The sequence below is a fragment of the Cololabis saira genome, chromosome 7, assembly GCF_033807715.1.
Source record: "Cololabis saira isolate AMF1-May2022 chromosome 7, fColSai1.1, whole genome shotgun sequence".
NCBI classification, from domain to species: Eukaryota; Metazoa; Chordata; class Actinopteri; order Beloniformes; family Belonidae; genus Cololabis; species Cololabis saira.
This window is the reverse complement of record NC_084593.1, coordinates 6269697-6292335: the sequence shown is the minus strand read 5'-3', so window position 1 is coordinate 6292335 and position 22639 is coordinate 6269697. Positions and strand designations below refer to the sequence as shown.

The following is a 22639-nucleotide window of genomic DNA, read 5'->3' as shown; positions in this document are numbered from 1 at the left end:
TGAGTCAGTGCAAAAATAAAATGTAATAAATAAATATTTGAATTTGTCCGACATTTACAGCAACATTTACAGGGGATATGAGCCCCAATCAGGTCTTCAGGACTAGGCCAGTGTTGAAAAAAAATCGATTTTCCGATTCAAAATCGATTCTCATATTAATTCCTAAAAATTGATTCTTATGTCTAACGATCGATTTTTTTTATTTTTTTTTTTATTGATTTTTTTTTTATATTTTTTTTTTTTTCATTATTACATTTTCGCCCTGTGAACTTTAATCCCAGTAGTCACATAATTTATTTCACACATGCACGTGGTGTGAAACTATCAAACAATGAACATGGCGTCAGAGAGCAGCTGTAGCGTTAATAAAGCGCTGGTTTTTAAAACTCCTGAACTAAATGAACTTTTCTTTCGACAAAATGCTCCAAGAGGGGTCCCTAAAAGCCGGGGACACTGCACTTTAAATGGTTATTGAAAGGCCTATTTGAGTTATTTATTTCTTAGTTATTTCACAATAATTATTGTAAAATTATTATTTAACTAGTTATTTTACAATGATATAATTCAGGTAACTGAAAACATTTTTATAACACTAACCCAAATCAATATCGAATCCTGATAATCGATTCTGAATCTTAAGAATCGGAATCGAATCGGTTCTTGACATTTGAATCGATACCCAGCCCTATTCAGGACTAAACAAGACACTCGCACAACTATCAGGAAGAATCACGGCACAGTTGTGGAAATTTGGTCAAAACCATTTATTAGGACATTTCAATCGCGTCTGATTTGGAAAATTGCAATTAAGAGTTTGCATATTTCCCTGAATCTTCTCCCACTGTCCAAAAAGTATGCATGTTTGGTAGATATGTGGTTTTAAAAGGAACCGACAGAGTGATCGTGAGCATGCATGAATGTTTGTGTGTGTCCTATTACAGGTACAGAAACACGGCCGACTCGTAACTGCTAGAAACTGCAGAGAGCAGCAACACGCTTACAGAAGTACGGTAAACGTGTTGGAAGGACTAGGGCTGGGGATCCATTCAAATGTCAAGAATTGATTCGATTCCGATTCTTAAGATTCAGAATCGATTATCAAGATTTGATTCGATTCCGATATTGATTTGGGTTAGTGTTATTAAAACTGTTTTTTGAGTTGTTGCATGAATTATATGACTGTAGTTATGCAAAATATGAATACTATTATATTGAGATTCAACAGCAAGTATTGGCAGCTAATGATGCTGTAAGGACCAATCAGCTCCCAGAATGCTGATAGAACTGCTTTCAGAAACATCATGTGGGTCAGAATTACCAAACAGAGACGGATGAAATCGGTTTTAATTTTTCCCACATTCCGTTTTTATTTGTTCCATTTTCGGTCTATTTTGTTTTTTTAATTTTTGAGAATTTGGTTTTTAGCATTTTTTGCAAATGTAACCCCAAGACAGTATATAAAGTAATGAAATATAGACAATTTATGCAATTATAACCTAACACTTTAATGTTTTCATACCTTTAAACATATTTAAAAGGCAAAAACATGGCACCAGTTATTCTTGTCCAACAAAACATTCCTTTTTTGGGGATAAACAAAAAAAATAACCAAAAGTTGTAATGTAATGATGATAAAAAATAAATAAATAAATGAAAATAACCCCCCCCCCCCCAAAAAAAATTTAAAAAAAAATAAAAAAAATCGATCTTTAGACATATGAATCGATTTTTAGGAATTAATATGAGAATCGATTTAGAATTGGGAAATCGTTTTTTTCAACACAGGCCTAGGAAGGACAGAAGCAGACGTAGAGAGCTGGTCAGGGAGGTGTTTTTACCCAGTGATGCGAGGTCGGTGTACTGGGAGCTGAGCAGGAACAGGTCCACTCCGATCTGCTGTCCCGAGCAGTCCAGCGCCAGCTTCTTGTAGAAGTCTGTGGCCGGGCCGAGGTGCTGCACGCCCTGAAACACACAAGCACACTTGTTCTCTCATGGATTTAAGGGTTAAAATGAAAATCCTGCAGACTGAGATCTTCTTCAGAGCTATCCTGAAAACATTTCACAAAAACATCTGCTCTCAGTTTATTTATAATTTTCAGAAACTCAAGCTGCGACTTCTTAGCATCAATAAATGCTAAATCTCTGGCTGATAAAATCATCGACCTTAGACCATCATGGTGTCGAGTCTCAGCTGAAATGTGTGAAGTTGTGGATGGAAATTAAAGTATCTGTGGCAGGGATGTAAATATACGGGCACTGAAAATGTCAGAGTATAAATCCACATAACAGCAGATGTCTGGCTGTAATTCGTCTGACATGAGGCGTGGTTTAAGCTTCATAAATCTCTACGAGATGACACATTTGGACCTGCAAGTCTATGTGAAAAATGTTGATGGTAAAAATCAAGAACTCTGCGAAGAAAAAAGGTTTCAGGCCAATCGAACCCAGAGCCAACAGAATAGGCCTGTGTTGAAAAAAATAGATTTTCCGATTCTAAATCGATTCTCATATAAATTCCTAAAAATCGATTCTTATGTCTAAAGATTTATTTTTTTTTATTCATCATTACAGTTTTGCCCGGTGAACTTTAATCCCAGTAGTCGGACACACAGTTTGTCATGACTTATGATCTGTTTACTGCATGAACTGTTGCAATTTCTTTCTTTTTTTTGCACTTTAAATGGATATTGAAAGGCCTATTTGAGTTATTTATTTCACAATAATTATTGTGAAATTATTATTTCACTAGTTATTTTACAGTCATATAATTCAGGCAACAGCTCAAAAAACATTTTAAATAACACTAACCCAAATCAATATCGAATCGGATCGGATCAAATCGTGATAATCGATTCTGAATATTAAGAATCGGAATCGAATCGATTCTTGACATTTGAATCGATCCCCAGCCCTACAACAGAAGTAAAAGCTGGAAGTGAAAAGGAAGCGGGCGTTATGAACCTTGGTGCTGGAGCGCTGGTTGGGGTCTTCTCGAGACTGCAGCTTCCCGGCGCCCAGCGTCGGCAGCTGAGTCTGGAACACGGTGACGCGGCCGCCGGTGCTGGACATGAGCTTGTAGACGGCCTGCAAGGCGGGACCCAGGGCGCTATCGGTTTCCCTGGTCTGACTGAACATGGCGGGCAGCGACGTCAGCAGGTCCTTCACCAGCTGGAGGAGGACGGAGAGATCGGACGTTCCCGTCAGGAAATTACGAGCCACAACTAAGCCTTAAACTAACTACTTCCCATCTCACATTTGCATAACTATACCCAGTACTCGAGTTGTAAAAAAGAAAATCAGGGGGGATGTTGGATTTTATCATATGGGGACAGATAATTTGTGCTGATTACAAATAATATAATGTATTACAAATAATACCAAGACCAAAACAGCTGCAGAAATACTGCAGGAATGACATAGCAGCAGTTAAATGCAGCCTTCTGTAAGCTTTAAATATCCACTGGGCTTACATCAAATACATCAAAACACAACAATAAAAAACACTTTTCTGAACTTATCAATATGACTCTGTCCTTCACAGGATAAGTAAAATGGATCACTGCAAAAACTCAAAATCATAACAAGAATATTTGTCTTATTTCTAGTTAAAATGTCTCATTTTAGTAAAAAAAATCTCATTACACTTAAAACAAGACTCATCACTGGAAAAAACAACAATTTTCACCTGTTTCAAGTAGATTTTCACTTGAAATAAGTAGAAAAATCTGCCAGTGGCGCAAGATTTCAAGATTTTTTTGCTTGTAATAAGAAGATAAATCTTGTCCCACTGCAGATTTTTCTACTTATTTCAAGTGAAAATGTACTTGAAACAGGTGAAAATTGTCAAATAAGTTATTTTTCTGGTGTTATTTTTCTGGTGATGACTCTAAATGTTGAAATAGCAGTAAAACCACATTCATTGATGAAATGACATAAGGATGGAAATGGGGATGGCAGTTTTACAGGGGGGATGATCTTGAGTGTTTTTATTTCAGGGGGGGATGCCATCCCCCCTCATCCCCCCTCATCCCCTCCTCAACTCCAGTACTGACTATAACTAGTTCATTTTACTTCTCGGTATCGGGGTATGATTAAGATTGAACGTCAGGCAGAAGAGACGAGTACAAGTGAAGAGTTAAGTAAAGTACCTCGTTGCTCTCTTTTAGGTTGACCATGAGACTGTCATGTGATGGGATGAAGACATCTGCAAAGATATAGAAACAAGTTATATTGAAACCAAAGCAGAAAGCTTCATCAAAGTTTCTCCCTGAGTAACATCTGAAGGTGTGACATCATCTCTCTTTCCTGGCTGGCATATATTTATTTATATTTTTTATTTTTTCAACCCTGTATTTCTTTCTTTTGTATGCTGGATACTGGAATTTCCCTCAGGGGGATCAATAAAGTATATCTACATCTTTACTTCTCTTTTCCAAGACCATTTGACTGTTTGACAGTAGTTTAACTTAATCAAAACATCAAGATTCACTTGATTCAATTTCCAAGATATGGATTTTATAATTTATATACCCATTTTCAATGTCACAAAAATGTCTGTAAAAGGAGTGAAATATTTTTTTTTTTTCCTTATTTTGAGTGCAGAAAAAAAAACAAAATCAATACATAAATACAATAGGGTCAGTGCTCAGGCCCTAATAAATGAAAAAAATGCTTAAAGTCACTGAAACACAGCATTTTAGCGCCTCAAGAACAGTGACACTTTTCCTCCATCACATCCGTCCTCACTGAAAATACTGCTAGACAGTTTATCGTGCGTTATAATTCTGTCTAAAAATACAGAAATGTTGTCTTAGGAAAATATAAATTACAGCCAAATTCAATAGCACCAAATTCAGAATAAGAAATAACATCTACGTCTAAACGGAACAAAACCCTGATGTTGATGTGTCGTAGTAATCAAGTTTGTTAAGTCATACGGGCCCTGTCTTGGTCAGAGATAAACTCCCCACCCACCCTCTATTTCACCGCTTTGAGTTACTAAGACTGACTGAGCTAAACGATTATCATAACGCTTGTCTTATGTTTCAAATTGTCAACAGGCTCAACCCTAGACTTAGTAGTCTTGTGCCAATCTCCAGTCCTCAGCACACATACCAGTACTACCAGTAGTACCAGTACTACCAGTACATACCAAACAAGAATCAAACCACTCATATTAGGGAAATGTCGCCGACATGTGCGCGCCAGTATGAGTGTTGTTTGCAGGGGCCGCAGATTTGGAATAGGATTGATGATGATCAAGGTGTTGCCTTCTATCTCCAAGTTTAAAAGACAACTAAAAAATTATCTTTTACTAGGGGTGTAACGATACACTAATCTCACGATACGGTACGATACACGATATTGAGGTCACGACAACGATACGATATTATAGCAGTATTTTTTTAACAACCTTGAATGAGGAACATATGACTGGAAAAAATGGTCTTTTATTTGAAATACACAAAATACAAAACAATGCTGTGCGTTTGCTCTATTGTTACAGTTTGTAATTCTTTATAAGTGTTTAAGTTTTAAAGAGAAAGCCAGGCCAACCATTTTCCACAAACTGAACTAAAAGTAAATGTCAGGTTTGCATTATGCATCTTCAGTTTCATACAAGTACAAATATTTTGCCTCAACTGAATAGTTTCTCTCATGTATGATTTGACTTTTTTTCTTTTCCAGAAATTTAACAACTAAAATTAAATAAAAAGTAAATAATTACATACAATTTTACATCATAAAAAAGATTGATTCATGCTCACCTTATAAGTGTAAGAGGAGATTTATTTTTGTTAAGAAGGTATTTTGGTAATTCAGGGTTCATTATTTTATAAATATATTCTTTATATTCTGATGTAAATCAGGGACTATAATGACACTAGTCAGTTTATCTGTAGTGATTAGTCTGTTTAGATTGGGCGGAGTGATACGCCACAGTACGGCACTAGGTGCTGTGTTGATGTTCTAAATCCTACACTGTTGAGGGACATTAAAGTACACTGGAGCTCAGCAGAAGTTGTCCCCGTGTTTATCCTACTCACCACCCCAAAAAGGTTTAATTTAATAAGGTAAGGCTTAACTCTACACCAGCCTTACATACCGTAAGTAAAGTTTCAGAGCTCAAAACGGGACTAGTTTCTTCTGAGCGGAGTCAGATTTTGGTCCGCGGGTCGAGTCGCGGCCGGCACACGCGGTCGGATGCGCGTTACTAGTCAACACAATAGATTAATATTAATAACTAGGGGGTGTAACGATACACTAATCTCACGATACGGTACGATACACGATATTGAGGTCACGATAACGATACGATACGATATTATAGCAGTATTTTTTTAACAACCTTGAATGAGGTAGTCATGAGGAAATTGTCTTTTATTTGAAAGACACAAATACAAAATAATGCTGTGCGTTTGCCCTATTGTTACAGTTTGTAATGATTTATAACTGTTTAAGTTTAAAGAGAAAGCCAGGCCAACCATTTTCCACAAACTGAACTAAAAGTAAATGTCAGGTTTGCATTATGATCTTCAGTTTCAGACAAGTACAAATATTTTGCCTCAAACTGAATAGTTTCTCTCATGTATGATTTGACTTTTTTTCTTTTCCAGAAATTTAACAACTAAAATTAAATAAAAAGTAAATAATTACATACAATTTTACATCATAAAAAAGATGATTCATGCTCACCTTTTAAGTGTCAAGAGGAGATTTATTTTTGTTAAGAAGGTTATTTTGGTAATTCAGGGTTCATTATTTTATAAATATATTCTTTATATTCTGTAAATCAGGGACTATAATGACACTAGTCAGTTTATCTGTAGTGATTAGTCTGTTTTAGATTGGGCGGAGTGATACGCCACAGTACGGCACTAGGTGCTGTGTTGATGTTCTAAAATCCTACACTGTTGAGGGACATTAAAGTACACTGGAACTCAGCAGAAGTTGTCCCCGTGTTTATCCTACTAAAAGGTTTAATTTAATAAGGTAAGGCTTAACTCTACACCAGCCTTACATAAGTAAAGGTTCAGAGCTCAAAACGGGACCGCAAAACGGTACTAGTTTCTTCTGAGCAGAGGAAGATTTTGGTAACTGCTTATTCCATTGACTGTACCACTACCCTTATATGAACTATGGGCCCCCACCTAGAAGCTTTCCTAGCTTCCTTGGGGGACCCATTCACTCTACCCCCTTAATTCGACTGTATTATTGTAACGATTATGGTATTGTGAATAAATTCAAATTACAAAAAAAAAAAGTGCAGGGAGTCTTCTGCCCTGATCCGGAGCGTACGTACCGTCGATGTCCGACACCACCAGCATCTGCGGCTGGGACAAGCCCTCCTGCAGGTTGTAGAAGTGGACGGTGCTGTCGAAGGTGAGGAATCCCACCTTGGTGCGACCGTCCCCGGGTAACCTGAAACACACCGTGCTCCGAGTCAGCGCTCGCTTTCATGGAAAACTCTGGCCATGCTGAAAGTATCTGCATTCGCCAATTATTTATCAGAGAAATCCATTTATTTATGTTTTGGGAATTCCATTTGACTTGATAATTAGCTCTTACTTATCCAGGTTGTCAAGAAGCGAATCGCAGAAGTACTTCAGGTATCCCGCCTCCACCGCGTTGTGAGACACGTCGAGCACAAACAGATAGACGGCCGGCTGCGGAGGTCGTAACTAAAACACACGACGGAGGAGATAAATAACCACCAAACACACCAGAAAATTTTCAGGAGCCATTTACAATCCTGCTCACATGGGGCCACTATATCATGATCCAGTTATTTGCATTGGTTTAACTTGAAACCCAAGCAAATCTTAACTAAATCACATGTTTTAATGATTTTGATCAAAATTATAGTGTTTAATTTAGTTTTCCTTGCACTCTGGTCTCAAGGACCTACAGGACTGTCTCAGAAAATTAGAATATTGTGATTAAGTTCTTTATTTTCTGTAATGCAATTAAAAAAAACAAAAATGTCATACATTCTGGATTCATTACAATTCAACTGAAATATTGCAAGCCTTTTATTATTTTAATATTGCTGATTATGGTTTACAGTTTAAGATTAAGATTCCCAGAATATTCTAATTTTTTGAGATAGGATATTTGAGTTTTCTTAAACTGTAAGCCATTTTGTAATTGCATTACAGAAAATCACAATATTCTAATTTTCTGAGACAGTCCTGTATGTTTTGAATGCATGTTTCATAAGCTTTTAATGTTTTAGTCAGATGAAAAGTGAAGTTGATAGGTTGTGTAGTATTTTGTGGGATCAATACGGATTTATTCAATCCTTTTCTTGTCACAACAGGGACAGTTCACTCAGTGTTTGGCTCCAAACATCCGTAAGTTCAGTTACTTCCCAGCGTACGTGGACCAGAACCTGGAACTGTTCAAAGACAAGAGGGTTCTCATGTACTGCACGGGAGGGATCCGCTGCGAGCGCGGCTCCGCTTACCTCCGTTCAAAAGTGAGATGAGTGTTTTTGTTTTATTCAACATAGTACAGTTGTAATCTCTTTTTTAGCAGTGAAATTTGACAGCATTTTGCAGTCCTCTGTGTACGTTCTGGTTAACATATATCTCTCCTGCTTTGCCTGCAGAATGTGTGTAAAGAGATTTACCAGCTGAAAGGTGGGATTCACAAGTACCTGGAACAATTCCCAGAGGGTTTCTATCGAGGGAAACTCTTTGTGTTTGACGAACGCTAATATTAAAATAATAAAACGCTTGCAATATTTCAGTTGATTTGTAATGAATCCAGAATATATGACATTTTTGCATTACAGAAAATAAAGGACTTTATAACAATATTCTAATTTTCTGAGACAGTCCTGTAGGTCCAATCTAGGCACTGTGCCACTGTTTTGATAGGGTTGTTTATTTATATATATGTATTTCCTTGGAAAGTCAATCGATCACATAGGAAAAGCGAAAAACCATCTTTCAAATGAAAAATAACCACCATGGCCTTATGAGCCTGAGTTTTTCTTTTCCACTGTTTGGCTTTAGGTTTTTCTCCCACTAGGGGAGTTTTTACCTGCCACTGTTTATGTTATGTTCATGTAATAATTGCTCCGGGGTCGTGTTCTAGGTCTCTGGAAAGCACCTAGAGACAACTTCTGTTGTAATAGACGCTATATAAATACAATTGAAAATTGAATAACATGTGTCCACATGCCAGGATGGTTTAGTGTCCCCAGACATTGAAACCCTCTTTATTGATTTAGAGTCACTTTCATAGTTTGCTGCAATAATAAAAGACTGCCCTCTAGTGGGAAAACAATCCCTTTAAAAGCATAAAGCAGAAAATGTCGAAGCAGAAATGAAAAGTATTGTCAAAGTAAATGTTCCTCTAGATCAGGGGTCGGCAACCCGCGGCTCTAGAGCCGCATGTGGCTCTTTAGCCCCGCCCTAGTGGCTCCTGAAGCTTTTTCAAAAATGTTTGACCTTTTTTTTTTCTTTTTTTCTTCTTTTTTCCTTTTTTTTTTTTCTTTTTTCTTTGTTTTCCTTTTTTCTATTTTTTTTCTCTTTTTTTCCTTTTTTCTTTTTTCTTCTTTTTTTCCTTTTTTTCTCCCTTTTTCCTTTCCTTTTTAATCTCGACATTTCGACTTTTTTCTCGACATTTTGACTTTTTCCCCGACATTTAGTCTTTTTTCCCCGACATTTAGTCTTTTTTCCCCGACATTTAGTCTTTTTTCTCGAAATTTCAACTTTTTTCTCGACATTTCGACTTTTTTCTCGACATTTCACCTTTTTTCTCGACATTTCGACTTTTTTCTTGAGATTGTACTTCAACATTAATCTCGACATTTTGACTTTTTCTCTTTTTTTTCTTTTTTTCCTTTTTCTTCTTTTTTCCCTTTTTTCTCTTTTTTTCTTCCTTTTTCCTTTCCTTTTTAATCTCGACATTTCGACCTTTTCTCGAATTTCGACTTTTTTCTCGACATTTCGACTTTTTCTCGACATTTCAATTTTTTTCTCGAAGTGCATAATGAAAAAAAATCTTCCCCCAGTTATAACTAATATAGATTCATGCAGCATGTGTTGCCTTCATTCTAAGGCTTATACAAGACTTTTCATTTTTTGCGGCTCCAGACATATTTGTTTTTTGTGTTTTTGGTCCAATATGGCTCTTTCAACATTTTGGGTTGCCGACCCCTGCTCTAGATCTTATGGTGTACTTGTTGGGAGCTGTAGCAAAGAACAGATACTGCGGATTTTGTTACTGATTGCCAAGAAAATGATTACAGTGAATTGGAAGGACAGTAAATCAGCGACAGTAACACAGTGGAAGCAGAGACTGAAGCAGGTATACATCGTGGAACAGATGACCGCAAGGCTACAAATGAAAATGGACACTTTTTTTTTTAAAGATTTTTTTGGGCTCTAGTGGCCCTTTATTGAGATGCAGACTGGAAAGGGGTAGAGAGAGAGAACGGGGAGACACGCAGCAAAGGTGCGCGGTAGGGATGGGCGGTATGGACTAAAACATTTATCACGATAATTTCTGTCATTTATCCCGATAACGATAAAAATGACGATAAAAAAAATACCAATTCAACTCCATCTTTTTAACTATAAATCTACCACCACATTCAGTCTTTGGAGCCAAAACACTGCTCTAAAAGATACTAAATACTACTAAATTACACCAATTAAATTGAATTAATAAAAAACAATTAAATTAGTCCACCTGTACTGCAAAACTGTAATGACTCCTCGCTCTCAGATTCGTCTTTCTTTCTTTCTTTCTTTCTTTCTGACTCCTTCCTTCCTTCCTTCCTTCCTTCCTTCCTTCCTTCCTTCCTTCCTTCCTTCCTTCCTTCCTTCCTTCCTTCCTTCCTTCCTTCCTTCCTTCCTTCCTTCCTTCCTTCCTTCCTTCCTTCCTTCCTTCCTTCCTTCCTTCCTTCCTTCCTTCCTTCCTTCCTTCCTTCCTTCCTTCCTTCCTTCCTTCCTTCCTTCCTTCCTTCCTTCCTTCCTTCCTTCCTTCCTTCCTTCCTTCCTTCCTTCCTTCCTTCCTTCCTTCCTTCCTTCCTTCCTTCCTTCCTTCCTTCCTTCCTTCCTTCCTTCCTTCCTTCCTTCCTTCCTTCCTTCCTTCCTTCCTTCCTTCCTTCCTTCCTTCCTTCCTTCCTTCCTTCCTTCCTTCCTTCCTTCCTTCCTTCCTTCCTTCCTTCCTTCCTTCCTTCCTTCCTTCCTTCCTTCCTTCCTTCCTTCCTTCCTTCCTTCCTTCCTTCCTTCCTTCCACGTTGTGCGTCGATTTAACACAGAACCATAAATCAGCTTTACACAAAAACGTCATCAACAGGAATTTATCGTTTTTACCGCGAGATGACAAATTCTTACCATGGGGAATTTTTTTGACGGTTTATCGTGAACGGTAAAATATCGCCCATTCCTAGTGCGCGGGCTGGATTCGAACCCGCGACCGCTGCAGGAGGAGGACTGTAGCCTCAGTATATGAGCCGCCGCCTAACCCACTGCGCCACCGAGCGGCCCGAAAATGGACACTTTTGACCAAAGATGGGGAGATGTGGAAATGGGTTGTGGTAAAAGAAGGGGAATTGTCTTAATAATTAATCTTGCCGTCTGTATTAATGTCGACCTAATATGCACTTTTTGATTGTATGTGTGTAGGGGGAATGGTTCTGTTATTTGTGAAAAAGTAAAAAAAAAAAAAGTAAAAAAAAAAAAGAAAAAAAAAAAAGCAGAAAGCAGGCGGGTGTTTTACCATGTAGTCCGAGGAGGCGATGAACTCCACGGTGGAGTTTTGGACTTCTGGTCTCTTGTGTGGTTCACCGTACGACCTCGTCACTGGATTGTACATAAACTCATCTGGTACTGAAAAAGATGGAAAACAAAGAAAAGTATGACATCTGCAGGACTAACATGGAACAGAAGTAAATAAAACAGCTGTATGGCGTCGTACTAGGGCTGGGGATCGATTCAAATGTCAAGAATCGATTCCGATTCTTAAGATTCAGAATCGATTATCAAGATTTGATTCGATCCAAGTCTATTCAGATATTGATTTGGGTTAGTGTAGTTCTGCAACATATTAATACTAGTATTATATTGAGATTCAACAGCAAGTATTGCAGCTAATGATGCTGTAAGGACCAATCAGCTCCCAGAATGCTGATAGAACTGCTTTCAGAAACATCATGGGCAGAATTATCAATTTATCCCATTTCCCATTGATGAGAATTTAGTTTTTAGCATTTTATGCAAATGTAACCCCAAGATAGTATATAAAGTGATGAAATATAGACAATTTATGCAATTATAACTGAAAACTTTAATGTTTTCATACTTTTAAACATATTTAAAAGACAAAAACATGGCACTAGTTATTCTCGTGTCCAACAAAACATTATTTTTTTGGGCATAAGAAAAAATACCAAAAGTTGTAATGATGGGAAAAAAATTGAAAATAAAATAAATCGATTTTTAGACATATGAATCGATTTTTAAGAATTAATATGAGAATCGATTTAGAATCAGAAAATTGATCTTTTCAACACAGGCCTAGTCGTACCATCATTGACCCGGTAGCAGAGGTTGCACTTCCACCTTCGTTGGTCCAAGAAGGTCACGAACGGATTGATGTAGGTGCGACAGGAGCGGCAGCGCACGATTGTGTTGGATGTGATCACTGGTAACTGCTGCAGAGGTGGGAGAGAAAGTGTTCGGCAAAGAACAGGAAGAACATTTTAACTTTCATGCTTCTTTTCAGTTTTTGAGCTTCCATATAATGTTTCCTTGCATTGAACTTCACAAGCATCCCTGTACTCGTGGCTCAGCAGATGACTGAGCACTTTGTTCCCCAGCCCTCGAGGACGTGCTTGAATCTCTGCAGTCCTGTGACCTAGTATAGTGCTTTTTTCTCCTCTTTCTCTTGTTTCTTTCTAGGATTTTGCTCAGAAGAGCCTCAGATAGTTTACAAATGGGACCTTTTACTTGGAATTGAGGTAATTACGTCAATGGCGCCCATCTCCATGAGATTTTGGCATCATTTTAGTAGAAAAGAAAGAAGTAGTGATGTATTATTTATACCTAGTGCTGCCAATTTTGCAAAACATAAGAGACGATTGTATGAGTTTTTGGAGTCGTAGCCTTGCTGAGGGTACATGGAGGTGCAGCATGTGGCTTTCTACAGAGAAACGGATCAGAAACTCTTTCTTCTCCCCGGTCATGAGACGCTAAAACTCCTCTCAGCTATAACGAGAGAGAAACAGACACCACACACAATATTCTTCTCTCTCATAACTGAATCACAGGAAACATGATATAATCACGTGGAATACTGGAGCAGATCCAGTCAGTACGACTGTTACGGTAGGAAAACAGGTGACTGGTAGGGCTGGGCGATATATCAAGATTTTAATATATATCGATATATTTTTCAAACGCGATATGGTTACGAGACAATATCGTTTATATCGATATAGCTTTTTTTTTTTTTTAAATGATTTTTATATAGCTTATTTTGTAACAAATTGACTTGAATGTTTTATTTGAGATTTGCACAAATGTTTTGTTATTTGCACAACTGTCAACCTCAGTGGAAAAGTCTGCCTGTTACTGTCTACATTGTATTAATTGCACAGTGTATTTTAATTTAATTGTTATGCAGGAAAGGGATATTTGTTTTATTTTATTCAAGAGGCATTTTTATTCTATATATGCAGGCAGTTTATTTTTATTTCATTTGTTTTATACATTTTGATTAGTGATGCACCGAAATGAAAATTTGTGACCGAAACCGAAACCGAAAATAATAAAAGACACTTGGCCGAATACCGAACAATACCGAACATGGTTCTTCAGCAGTTTTTCATTTATTTTGCCAATTCTTTCACCATTGCATAAATCAAATAAATTTGATTTAGGCATGCTTTTCAAAGAAAAAAATCTTTTACAAAATTAAAAAGGTAGAAAATATTTATTGAACATAAAAAAATGAAATTTTTTTAATTTCCCAGCATTATGTTGTTTTGGTTCCACCTCCTGGTGAATGTTAGGTAAATTCTTATGGGGTTAGTTTTTGGTTGGCCAACGATTTATGTGGTGCGCAACGTTACGGGACGGAGCGGCCAGTCTATTTTCTTATTTTACAACGCCGTTATTCATTGTTCGGTTTTTTTCCCCACTTATTCCACCGAACACCGAGTGTTTTTTTGCCATTTTCGGCCGAACAATTTCGGTTACCGAACTATCGGTGCATCACTAATTTTGATATTGTGCAGGCCTCTGTTAATAAAGGAACCTGTGTGACATTTGGCACGAGGCTTTGATTTAAAACTGACTGTTTTTTTAAGGGTTTGCCTCAGAAAAAAATGAAGCTAACAGAGATGCTATGCTATAATGCTTTGGGGGAAACCCCAATTATGGCACAGAAAAAATATCGATATATATCGAGTATCGCCATTCAGCTAGAAAATATCGAGATATGACTTTTGGTCCATATCGCCCAGCCGTACTGCGAAGGCTGTAAAAACTGGAGGAGAAAGGGCGGCAGCAGCAGCAGCGCCGGAGTGCTAACCGCCGTTAATCAGCCTGAACGAGCCTCAAAGATCTCCTATAACTTCATAACAAACAGAGCAGTCAGACAACGATTTTCCATCGGGCCATATTTAGTTTTATATCTGTTTAACTGGTCATAACTTCCTGCGTTCCTTTCCTCGTCCTGTCACTGCATCCCTGCTCTCCATCACTTCATACCTTCCAACCGCTCCTCAAACAGCTCTATAAATACACACGTCTATCTTTCTGAAACTCATCCCCATCGTTTCTGCTCATCCCGCCGTCTCTGCAGACACAATCTGCTTTAACCCTTGGTCTGTGTTCGGGTCAAGGACGGAGGAAAGGAAGAAGGGAGGGAGGGAAAAAAGAAGGAAGGAAGGAAGGAAGGAAGGAAGGAAGGAAGGAAGGAAGGAAGGAAGGAAGGAAGGAAGGAAAAAAAGAAGGAAGGAAGGAAGCAAGGAAGGAGAGAGAAGGAGGAAGAAGGAAGGAAGGGAAAAAAGAAGGAAGGAAGGAAGGAAGGAAGGAAGGGAAAAAAGAAGGAAGGAAGGAAGGAAGGAAGGAAGGAAGGAAGGAAGGAAGCAAGGAAGGAGAGAGAAGGAGGAAGAAGGAAGGAAGGGAAAAAAGAAGGAAGGAAGGAAGGAAGGAAGGAAGGAAGGAAGGAAGGAAGGAGAAAAAGAAGGAAGGAAGGAAGGAAGGAGAGAGCAGGAGGAAGAAGGAAGGAAGGAAGGAAGGAAAAAACAGAGGAAGGGAGAAAAGAAGGGAGTAAGGAAGGAAGGAAGGAGAGAGAAGGAGGAAGAAGGAAGGAAGGGAAAAAAGAAGGAAGGAAGGAAGGAAGGAAGGAAGGAGGGGAGAAAATAAGGAGAAAAGAAGGGAGTAAGGAAGGAAGGAGAGAGCAGGAGGAAGAAGGAAGGAAGGAAGGAAGGAAGGAAGGAAGGAAGGAAGGAAGGAAGGAAAAAACAGAGGAAGGGAGAAAAGAAGGGAGTAAGGAAGGAAAGAGGGGAGAAAAGAAAGAAGGAAGGAAGGAAGGTAGGGAAGAAGGAAGGAGAGAGCAGGAGGAAGGAAGGAAGGAAGGGAGTAAGTAAGGAAGGAAGGAAGGAAGGAAGGAAGGAAGGAAGGAAGGAAGGAAGGAAGGAAGGAAGGAAGGAAGGAAGGAAGGAAGGAAGGAAGGAAGGAGAGAGCAGGAGGAAGAAGGAAGGAAGGGAAAAAGAAGGAAGGAAGGAAGGGAGTAAGTAAGGAAGGAAGGAAGGAAGGAAGGAAGGAAGGAAGGAAGGAAGGAAGGAAGGAAGGAAGGAAGGAGAGAGCAGGAGGAAGAAGGAAGGAAGGGAAAAAGAAGGAAGGAAGGAAGGAAGGAAGGAAGGAGAGAGCAGGAGGAAGAAGGAAGGAAGGGAAAAAGAAGGAAGGAAGGAAGGAAGGAAGGAAGGAAGGAGAGAGCAGGAGGAAGAAGGAAGGAAGGGAAAAAGGAAGGAAGGAAGGAGAGAGCAGGAGGAAAGAAGCAACAGGAGAATTAGGTCATTTCGACCCAAACACAGTACAAGGGTTAATACTTTAGGGTTAATACCTTAATAATTACCGTCATCCTCTGAAGGTCCAGTTATGGAAACATTGAAAATTATTACTAACTTTTACGGCTCTGCACAGCCAGCTCTGTTAAAATAATGAACCATTTAGATTCATTTCCCCCTAAAACTCAACAATGCAACAACTATTTTGTTTATTGGCAGAACAGACTTTTCTTTCCAGTGAAAAAAGCTCCTACATACTTTAATTTGAGGGCAAAGGTTCAGATTCTCCATTCGTGGCAAAGTTAAAAAATCTTGCAGCCAATAAATCTGAATGTTAGAAACCGATTGATCCTTAAAATCTGAGAGAAAAATCCCCACGTTTGAGCAGTAATGTTTCACTGAGTTTCACTGACGTTCGTACCTGCAGGTCTCTGAAGGGGTGCAGGAGGAGGCCGAGAGGGAGCCGGGCCTTGTTGAGTAAAGCCTGGGTCTGTGGGATGCTGGTCAGGGTCGACCTGAACGTCCTGGAGAGCAGGAGAGATGACGACACGGGGCAGAAATTAGGAATGTCCTAATGCCCCATATATATATATATATATATATATATATATATATATATATATATATATATATATATATATATATATATATATATATATATATATATATATTTATTAGGGCTGCACGATTCTGGACAAAATGAGAATCACGATTTTTTTGCTTAGAATTGAGATCACGATTCTCTCACGATTTTTTTCCAATATAAAATTTATTGCACTTATTACTTTAACTTTGCAACAGCTGAACAAAAATATAATAACAATAAACATCTCTTGTCTTCTTTACACAAACCTTTGAATAATTTAAACAATAATAACAATTTAACAATATTTGTTCCTCCCTGAGTTGAACACCCTTTCAGAAAGGGGACTTGTAACAGATCCTGTAGTTCTGAGGCAACAAATTATTCCTCTGGCTGCTTTTTGCTGTAACAGCTGACATTGAACATAAAAACAATAAATATCTCTCTTGTCTTTAAATAATTTTAACAATAACAATTTTAACAATATTTATGTGCAATATGTGTCAGGTGATGAGAAAGGTAGATGTTTCTCCAAATGTAATCCACAATCATTAACAAAATATAACAAACATGACAACATGATAGTTGACCATGACAGGACTACAACAACCTAGAACATAGGCCTAGTCCTTTTTTTATGCAGCCATCTTTAAAAAAAAAAAAAAAAAAAAAAAAAAAAAAAAAAAATTTATAAAATCGTCGTCATTTGGAAATGAGATTGCGTTCAAGCATGAATCGAGATCGCGATTTTTTAACGATTAATCGTGCAGCCCTAATATATATATATATATATATATATATATATATATATATATATATATATATATATATATATACAGGGTGCGATTTGTGAAAAAACCAGAGGGGGGGGTAATTTTGAGAAATATTTTTATTCAGAAAAATTACCACACAACAGTATAGGCTATATGAAAACGTGTTTCTTGTGTAAACTTTACACTTAAGCTACATAACGTAGGCGGTAGGCCTATTTTGAACATGAACTGAACCACTGCATTTGCAGAAATATTTTCTCCTAATACTGTTTTTAAAATGTGACAAATAAAAATAGATAAACAAAATTAATATCTTTTTAATTCTTTCTCGATATCAGTTTAACAGAAAACATGGGAGCTGCAATCAGCAATGTCAGATCTTGTTTCATCTTCTGTCGCATTTTTTCTCTGGATTTTTGCTTGTGATCCTGTAAAATATGAGGATATGCTGCTCTGGATTCTTTTCATTTTTTAATTCATTTGACTGACTGTATCTTTTCTTTTGGCGGACCGGAAGTCGGACTTTTGGAATGCAAGAAAATCTGGTTGGTTTTCAAAATAAAACTGCTTTCTGTGGGCGCGACTCACTCCCGGTATCAAAATCACACACAAGCAGGATGAACACGGACTCTGTGTATTTTGGTTGTTATTACTTGTTAATAATTAAGATGTAATGGTGAAAATACTTACACATATACATACACATACATATATTATGCTCCATACTATATGAAACAATTACAATAATAAGAATAATTGTTGTTGTAATAAAAATATTTATATACCAAAAAATGTAATGACTGGTCTTTGGTTTCCTTTTGTTTTCACTCTTCTAGAGATTGTTTTTTTCTTTGTTTCCTCTAAGCATTGATTATTTACTTTCTGTTAGTTGTTTTTCTGAGATCCGTCTTCTGTTTGTTTGTTTTTTACTTGATTTTTCGGTCATATTTACGTTTGTCTTCCTTCTTGTTTTGCATGTGTGTTTACTTTGCTGTTTTTTTGTTGTTGTAGATTGTCCTTGTTGCATTAGTATCAACTATGAAGTAAACAAAGTTAAAAAGGGAAGGCACAATAAGGTCAGGCTTCAGCCTACATCTTTTGGTCGGTTTATTCCTTACTTCTTTTTTTATTATTTCTTTCCTACAAAAGGAAATGAAATGTAATGTATTGTATCAATTGAAACTGATCGACCAAATAAACTACTACTACTAAATGTGACACAGTTTCTTTAAATTGCCAAGTGAGCAAGATATAAAGCAAGATATAAAGATCAAATATTAAACTTGAAATTACATTAAAATGGTTTCATTTTACAGATTTTTTAACCCCCCCCCCTCCTCTCAAAACACTTAGTTTCCCCACAAGTGTCTTACTGTGGGCTGCAGTTGACCTTCTTCAGGTCGGCGCTGAGGTTTGGTTCCGGGCCCTCCAAGGGCCGGGGCGGCAGCAGAACCGTCTCCTGCAGCAGGTTGATCGGCTGAAGAGCCTCCACCTCCAGCTCCGGCACCCCGCTCAGCCCCCCCAGGGCCGCAGACAGCTGGGACAGGTTGGGGAACGGCTGCAGGGAAGGACGGGTCAGAGAGACGCAGTGACTCTTTGCTCCTGGACAAGTGCAGGTGGAAATGTCCGAGATCTAACTACGAGTCCGAGCGCTGCACTGCACGAGCTTCTGAGAGGACAGTTCACAGTTTCTTAAAGTAGCTCGTCAAGCATAAACAAATACATTCATACCAAAAAACTACAAAGCATAATACAGGGCCATGCAAGAGAAAAAAAAATTGAGAGTGGAAGATTTTTTTTTATTGTGCATTTATTGTGCAAAAGTCGAAATGTTGAGAAAAAAGTCGAAATGTCGAGGAAAAAGTCGAAATGTCGAGAAAAAAGTCGAAATTTCGTGAATAAAGTCAAAATGTTGAGAAAAAAGTCGAGATTAATGTTGAAGTACAATTTTGAGAAAAAAGTCGAAATGTTGAGAAAAAAGTCGAAACGTCGAGATTAATGTTGAAGTACAATTTCGAGAAAAAAGTTGAAATTTCGTGAATAAAGTTGAAATTTTGCCTTTTTTCTCGACATTTCGACTTTTTTCTCAACATTTCGACTTTTGTCGTGAAATTCTACTTCAACATTAATCTCGACTTTTTCCTCGACATTTCAACTTTTTTCCTCGACATTTCAACTTTTTTCCTCAACATTTCGACTTTTGTCTTGAAATTCTACTTCAACATTGATCTCGACTTTTTTCTCGACATTTCGACTTTTTTCTCAACATTTCGACTTTTGTCGTGAAATTCTACTTCAACATTAATCTCGACTTTTTAACTTTTTTCCTCGACATTTCAACTTTTTTCCTCGACATTTCGACTTTTTTCTCAACATTTCGACTTTTGTCTTGAAATTCTACTTCAACATTGATCTCGACTTTTTTCTCAACATTTCGACTTTTGTCTTGAAATTCTACTTCAACATTGATCTCGACTTTTTTCTCGACATTTCGACTTTTTTCTCGAAGTGCATAATGAAAAAAAAAAACTTCCTCTAAAATATTATTTTTATTTTTCTCCTGCCTGGCCCTGATACTCTTCCGTAGCATAGAATACATCCATGGGTTCCAGCTGATTATTTGATACGGGAGCTGCAAAATGGGAAGCTTCAAGCTCAGCTTTATTTTCTAATGCATCGTGATTAATTAATCAATTATTAATTACTGTGGCCTCACCTGCTGGTACTGCTGGTAGCCGGACTGGCCGTACGGGTCGTGGGACGGGGAGGCGCCTGCGTGGGGAGCCGGTCCCTGCTGATAGGCCGACTGCATGCTTTGGTAACCGTAGCTACTGTAGGGGTGAGACGGGTCGCCCATATCGTTGGAAGGAGGCATGGAGTCTGCGGGAGAGGCAATTCAGGAATGAAGCGGCGTTATGTACATTAAAACCACAGGTATGAGTCAATGTTGTGTTGGAGAAGAGCATTGGAAACTATGCGGAAAACATGCACTCTCTCACTATATCGAGGGAGAGCATCATAAGCAGAGGTGTCAAGTAACGAAGTACAAATACTTTGTTACCTTACTTAAGTAGAAATTTTGGTTATCTATACTTCACTGGAGTAATTATTTTTCAGACGACTTTTTACTTTTACTCCTTACATTTTCACGCAATTATCTGTACTTTTTACTTCTTACATTTTAAAAAACAGCCTCGTTTCTCTATTTCATTTCGGCCTTTAAATAAAAACTATCCAGTTAAATTGCTCCATCTGGATAGAGTGAATTTGGTTGTGGTTGTTTCAGATGTTCTTGTCCAGTTTTGTTCTTACATCCGTTCCCTCAGATTCCTGCAACTAAACTTGGATGTACATTCCAATAAAGGTTAGGATAAATGATAACATGCCTCTGAAGTTTGACTTTTTGCACCATTACAATACTTATAGGCAACTAGTCATCATATCTGCTGCTCTCTGAAACACATGTTCATGCTCAATAGTACACATATATGGTTCTTTAATATATTTACATTATACTAAGATACATTCATTTTCAATGGCTTTTGTCCTTAATGGCTTTTTTCCCCCTTACATTACTTTTACTTTTATACTTTAAGTAGTTTTGAAACCAGTACTTTTATACTTTTACTTGAGTAAAAAACTTGAGTTGATACTTCAACTTCTACAGGAGTATTTTTAAACTCTAGTATCTATACTTCTACCTGAGTAGGAATGTGAATACTTTTGACACCTCAGATCATAAGACAGAAATGTTCCCATGTCCCCCCATCGGGACACAGTTGCATCGTTTTACTACGGGTGGCTCAGACTCCAAGCAGCAGATTATTCACTGCATCTGTGATGGAGGAACTACCTGGATAGCTGCCTCCTTCGAGGGAATCGTAGCTGTTCGGCACCGGGGAGGCGGTGCCGGTCGTGGAGGAGGAAGTGTCGCCGCCTGAGAGACGCACAGAGGAGAAAAAATAAAACACTGGACTGTAAAGCTGAGGCATGAGATCAACGTGGTAAAGAGTGACTGAAAGGACGACATAATAAAACCATCAAGGTACAAATGAAAAGAAAGGAAGGCCTGAGAGAACGAGAGGGAAGAATAAAAGATAGAATGAGATAATGGGAGGGGACTGAAATGTGACCATGAAAGCGCCGGGCTTGAACTCCCCCTGGCCTCCCAGAAGCAGTGACTCTAAGAAAACGTAACAGGATTAAACAAGTGAGCATGTGTTGCTCTGCGGGTCTCGGGCCTCCGAGGGAAGAATGGAGCACGGAGGAAACGTGGCCAAGAGAGCGATGAGGGAGGCAAGCGTTTACAAAGACGTGATGAGCACCTATCGGAAGTAGCCTCCACTTTCCCACCTTTACACTAGGGATGGGCGGTATGGACTAAAACATTTATCACGATAATTTCTGGCATTTATCCCGATAATGATAAAAATTACGATAAAAAAAATACAATTTCAACTCCACCTTTTTAACTATAAATCTATCACCACATTCAGTCTTTGGAGCCCCCAAAACACTGCTCTAAAAGATACTAAATACTACTAAACTACACCAATTACATTGATCTTTCTTTCTTTCTTTGCTCATTTCTATTTCTTTCTTTCTTTCTTTCTTTCTTTCTTTCTTTCTTTCTTTCTAGGCTCATTTCTTTCTTTCTGGCTCATTTCTTTCTTTCTTTCTTTCTGGCTCATTTCTATTTCTTTCTTTCTTTCTTTCTAGGCTTCTTTCTTTCTTTCTTTCTTTCTTTCTTTCTTTCTTTCTTTCTTTCTTTCTTTCTGGCTCATTTCTATTTTTTTCTTTCTTTCTTTCTGGCTCATTTTTTCCTTCCTTCCGTCACCAACGGGAATTTATCGTTTTTACCTCGAGATGACAAATTCTTACCGTGGAGAATTTTTTTGACGGTTTATCGTGAACGGTAGAATATCGCCCATTCCTACTTTACACACTCGTTTACCTTTTAGATTTCTGTTATTAATCATTTTAAAACCTTAGAAGAAAAAAAAGGAAATATTTACCATATCGAGAATGCCCAAACACACACACGCTGTGACAACGCTTGATGTCAGTCATCTCAGACCCTTCATCACACCAACAAACTACTCAAATTCCCTCGTGCTCGGTGCCAGAGAAAGCCCGGTTCTTTGACACAGTCCAGTTCAACACTCTACTACTACTAGTACCGTATTGGCCCGAATATAAGACGGTGTTTTTTGCATTGAAATAAGACTGAAAAAGTGGGGGTCGTCT

The 22639-nt window shown here is 38.0% G+C and overlaps 1 protein-coding gene across 1 annotated transcript in view; it reads right to left on the bottom strand.

Annotated features, from left to right (window-relative positions):
• The window catches only part of sec24b (SEC24 homolog B, COPII coat complex component), a 62951-nt gene that overhangs the window by 17933 nt on the left and 22379 nt on the right, over positions 1-22639 (bottom strand). The window contains exons 5-15 of the mRNA XM_061724757.1: positions 21246-21329; positions 20109-20272; positions 18766-18950; positions 16458-16560; positions 12547-12673; positions 11740-11849; positions 7570-7682; positions 7304-7422; positions 4149-4204; positions 2962-3168; positions 1839-1962 (exon numbers count right to left, since the gene is read on the bottom strand). Of these exons, the coding sequence (XP_061580741.1) occupies positions 1839-1962; positions 2962-3168; positions 4149-4204; positions 7304-7422; positions 7570-7682; positions 11740-11849; positions 12547-12673; positions 16458-16560; positions 18766-18950; positions 20109-20272; positions 21246-21329 (1392 nt within the window). The remainder of the gene's footprint in view (positions 1-1838; positions 1963-2961; positions 3169-4148; positions 4205-7303; positions 7423-7569; positions 7683-11739; positions 11850-12546; positions 12674-16457; positions 16561-18765; positions 18951-20108; positions 20273-21245; positions 21330-22639) is intronic.